General features: G+C 48.8%; 1 protein-coding gene across 1 annotated transcript; it reads left to right on the top strand.

Annotated features, from left to right (window-relative positions):
• The first annotated feature begins 458 nt into the window (after nucleotides 1-458).
• Nucleotides 459-3,648, top strand: LOC109126387 (uncharacterized). Its single transcript, XM_087465417.1, has 5 exons — nucleotides 459-684; nucleotides 1,084-1,737; nucleotides 1,841-1,950; nucleotides 2,028-2,831; nucleotides 3,610-3,648. Exons 1-5 carry the CDS (start codon nucleotides 459-461, stop codon nucleotides 3,646-3,648), a joined length of 1,833 nt encoding a protein of 610 aa, XP_087321543.1.

Raw genomic sequence — 3,648 nt, 5'->3', positions numbered from 1 at the left:
GCCCATTTGTTGTGCCTGGCCGAGGCCCTTTGCCTGTTTCCCGAGATGACGAATCGTGGGTACAACAGTTGTCCCCCAAGTCTCCCGAGTTGGGCAGTTCGGGGGACTTTTGACCTTCAAGGGATCAGTTTTGGGAAACTGAATATTCCCCGTATCCCCACGATTTGATCGTGGTGATGATGAGATTTGCCTTCCCAAACAGGCTTTGGGGCCCACTAGGTAACGTGTTAGCTATAAGAGAGAAGAAAAGCGGTCCGAGACCTTTCACTTCCCCAGGTAATCATTGCTCCCTGGTTCCGTGTATAAAGGTAAACTCGACTTCTCTCTTCTACTCTTAATTCCCAGTTGCATTTTCTTCCTTTTGTTCTGCGTTTTCTCTCTTCTTCTGTTTGTTTCTTTGCTTTCGCCGGAAAGTTCTTCATCCTTCCTCCTCTTCTCACAAACATTACTCAAAAAGTATGTCTCCTCCGAAATCTTCGTCGGGTAAAGCCACGAGACCTTTGATCCCGGGTGTTTACGGCCCTCATCAGCCATCAATTCTCTCGGCGGAGAATATAGCCGAGATTAGAGGGTCCACTGGGATTCCGCCGGAGATCGAGATCAAGTTCCCGGAGGCTCACGAATCCGCGGAGAGTCCCCCTCAAGGGTACTGTTGCGCGTTTAAGATATTTTTCTCTGCGTGTGGTCTGTCGTTTCCCCTCCCCGAACTCATCGTAAAGATGATGTTCAAACTAGGTTTCGCTCTCCCCCAGATGTGCCCGAACTTCGTCCGAACCGTCATGTGTCTGCAAACTCTGGGGGAAGAGTTTGACTACAAACTATCCCTGGCCGACTTTCTTCAAGTGTACACGGTGAAGATAGGTCGCACCAAGGGCACGCTCTACGTAAGTCCGCTTTCTGGACTGAAGGTCTTGATGACTTCCCCGAGAAGGACGAGAAGTGGCGGACTCACATTTGGCCACCTCGCAAGTTCACACATATCGAAGTGGACTTCGAAAATTGGTAGACCGGTGTTCTTAGTTAGGTGTCCTTAATATATATATATTTTTTTTTGCTACTTACTCCTTGTCGTTCCTGTCTCAGATCACTTTGAGCCCGGGGTTCTTTGCCCTACCTTCACAGAGTTTTTCTCGAGGTTTTGCAGCCAGGGTCCGATCGCCTGGGACTCCTTTTCGTCTGAAAGGATTAGAGAATCCACAGCGCGGCTCAGGGGACATTCTCTCATTTGCTCCGACCCCATAAGCACTTCGGAGATTAACTACAGAGAGGAAAGGGCTTGCCGAATCCCTGAGAGGGAGGCGAAGTTAAACATGGTGGCAGCGCTTGCCGAGGGCAAAGCTCGCCTCCCTAAGAAGTCTGGTCCATCTACCCCTAAGGTAGACGGGACTTTGGCATCCCCTGCTGGCCCTTCCCAGCCTCTTACAGGGGGTTCCGGGCCCCTGCCCAGTCCACCCGAGCCTTCCGTAATTGTCGTAGCGGACTCTAGTGACGAGCCGCGAGAGGTTATAACTCCCTCCGTCGAGGTCAGCTCCCAGCGGGCGGACTCGTCCAAAAAGAGGAAGGAGCCTGAGACTTCCTTGTCTTTTCGTGAGAAGAGCCGAGCTCGGACTGGTAAGTCCAGCTCGAAAGATAGGGGTCCTTCCTCGGAGAGGAGGTCTAAGGAAGTTCCCTCTACAAAGGAGTCCGGGGATTCCTCTGGCAATCTGCCTTCAAAGGAACGTCGTCCTTCCCCCCGACGTAATGATAACTCGAGGTTTTTTTTTTTTTTTTTCTTGTTGGGTCTCGGGGACCAAGTAAAATAACATTGCTCATACATTTCAGCTCCCCCCCGCATCCCCAGCTGACCTGATGAGGAGCTACACTCGGCCAGGAGTTTGGGTTCCGGCGTTTGCGGACATGTCCGAGCTCAACCGTGCGAACTTCTTCTGTTTTGCGGACAAGATTGGCGAGGTTAGTGACACATACTTCCTCAGTTTTTGTTTTTCTTTACCTCCTTCGCTGTTTTTTAACGAACTGCGCTTTCCCAGCTGATGATCGAGTTCAACTCCTCGGTGGCGTCTTATGAAGACCAGATGTTTGCCTCTCCCTCATCTTCCGAGGTGAGCCTTCTTCGAGAAAAGATTGCTGACCTGGAAGCCCAAGTGAAGGAGTATGCTAGGCTAGAAGCTGAGAACGCTACTACCGTGGAGAGAGCCGAACAAATCCGGGCTCGGATGAAGAAAGCCGAGGTACAGGTGCTCGACCTCGGAATTGCCAACGAATACCTCCGAGACAAGCTAAAGAAGGCGGGGGACCTCTACTATGAGGCCGCGGAGGATGCAAAAGCGGCGAAGAACAAGTTGCACAAAATCGAGATCCGTAATCAGCTGCTGGAAGCGGGCAACAGCTGCAAAATTGAGAGAGCTCGGAGAGAGGAGAGGCAGGCAATGAGGCAAACTCTCCGCCCTTTGGTCGAAGAGATAAGGGTCACTTTCGAGGAGAGGGAGAAACTAACTCCACTCAAGATCCGAGCCGCTGAGATTAAGGCTAATCGGATGCTGATCGAGGAGATCTCTAGGGGAGAGATCCAAGATATGGATGCTGAGCTCGGACTTCTGAGAGCCGACGAGGAGGAGGCCGACGGAAAAGTTTCAAAGGTAACCCTCCATGATCTCGACCTTTCTGTATTCTCCGACCTCTTGGTGGAAACGCCCGAGCTCTTGTGCATCGAGCACCCTTTGAGCATTACGATCGACGAATCCGGCACTAACCTCGGACAAATGTCGAAGCAGGGAATGGACAACTTTCTGGCGAATACGAGGTCGGAAGCGGAGCTTGCAGAGATAAGCATGGTCCTTCCTGACGCGGCATCAGATCCTCCCCCCCCCCCCCCCTACTCAATAGCTTTTTACTCCGGGGTTGTTTAGGCACAGGTTGCCCCCCGTTTGTTGCTTTTTTCTTTTTGAACTTATTTCGGAGTTTTATTGGTCACGGTGACCACTCCGCATTCGAGCATTTTGAAACAAAGAATTTTACCTTTTGCGAACTCAATCCCCACAACTTAGTTTAACTTAGGGTGAGAAAGAATGCGAAGTATACAACTTTGGTATTAACTTGCGATAATTTGTACGAAGTGAGGACTTCGGTTTTAATTAGAGTTTGCGAAATTAAACCTCAACTTTAACTTTGACAAGTAAGCTGGGTACGAAGTGAATACTTCGGTTTTGATTAGAGTTTTGCGAAACTAAGCTTCGACTTTAATAAGTAAAGCTGAGTACGAAGTGAGAACTTCGGTTTAGATTAGAGTTTTGCAAAACTAAGCTTCGACTTTAATAAGTAAAGCTGAGTATGAAGTAAGAACTTCGGTTTAGATTTGCGAAGTTGAACCTCGGCTTTGAATGATATGTGCAAAGTCTGACTTCGGCTTTGTATGATATATGCGAAGTCTGACTTCGGCTTTTTTTTTAGAACCATTATTAACAAAAAAGTTTAAGAAAACTTTAAATTTTATTAATATGGATAGCTGGACCCGAAGAGGGCTGCCTACGTACCCTTATCGGGATCAAGCTTAAACGTAGTTCGATAAAAAAAGATTAACTGTAAAAGAGTTTAAGGTGTAAAAAATTCCAGGACCTCGAGACTGGTTTTCTCTCTGAATCCTCGAGCTGA

Source organism: Camelina sativa, chromosome 9 (assembly GCF_030686135.1).
Source record: "Camelina sativa cultivar CO46 ecotype springtype chromosome 9, ASM3068613v1".
Lineage (NCBI taxonomy): Eukaryota > Viridiplantae > Streptophyta > Magnoliopsida > Brassicales > Brassicaceae > Camelina > Camelina sativa.
The sequence above is the reverse complement of the archived record's forward strand: the minus strand, read 5'-3'. Positions and strand labels throughout refer to the sequence as shown.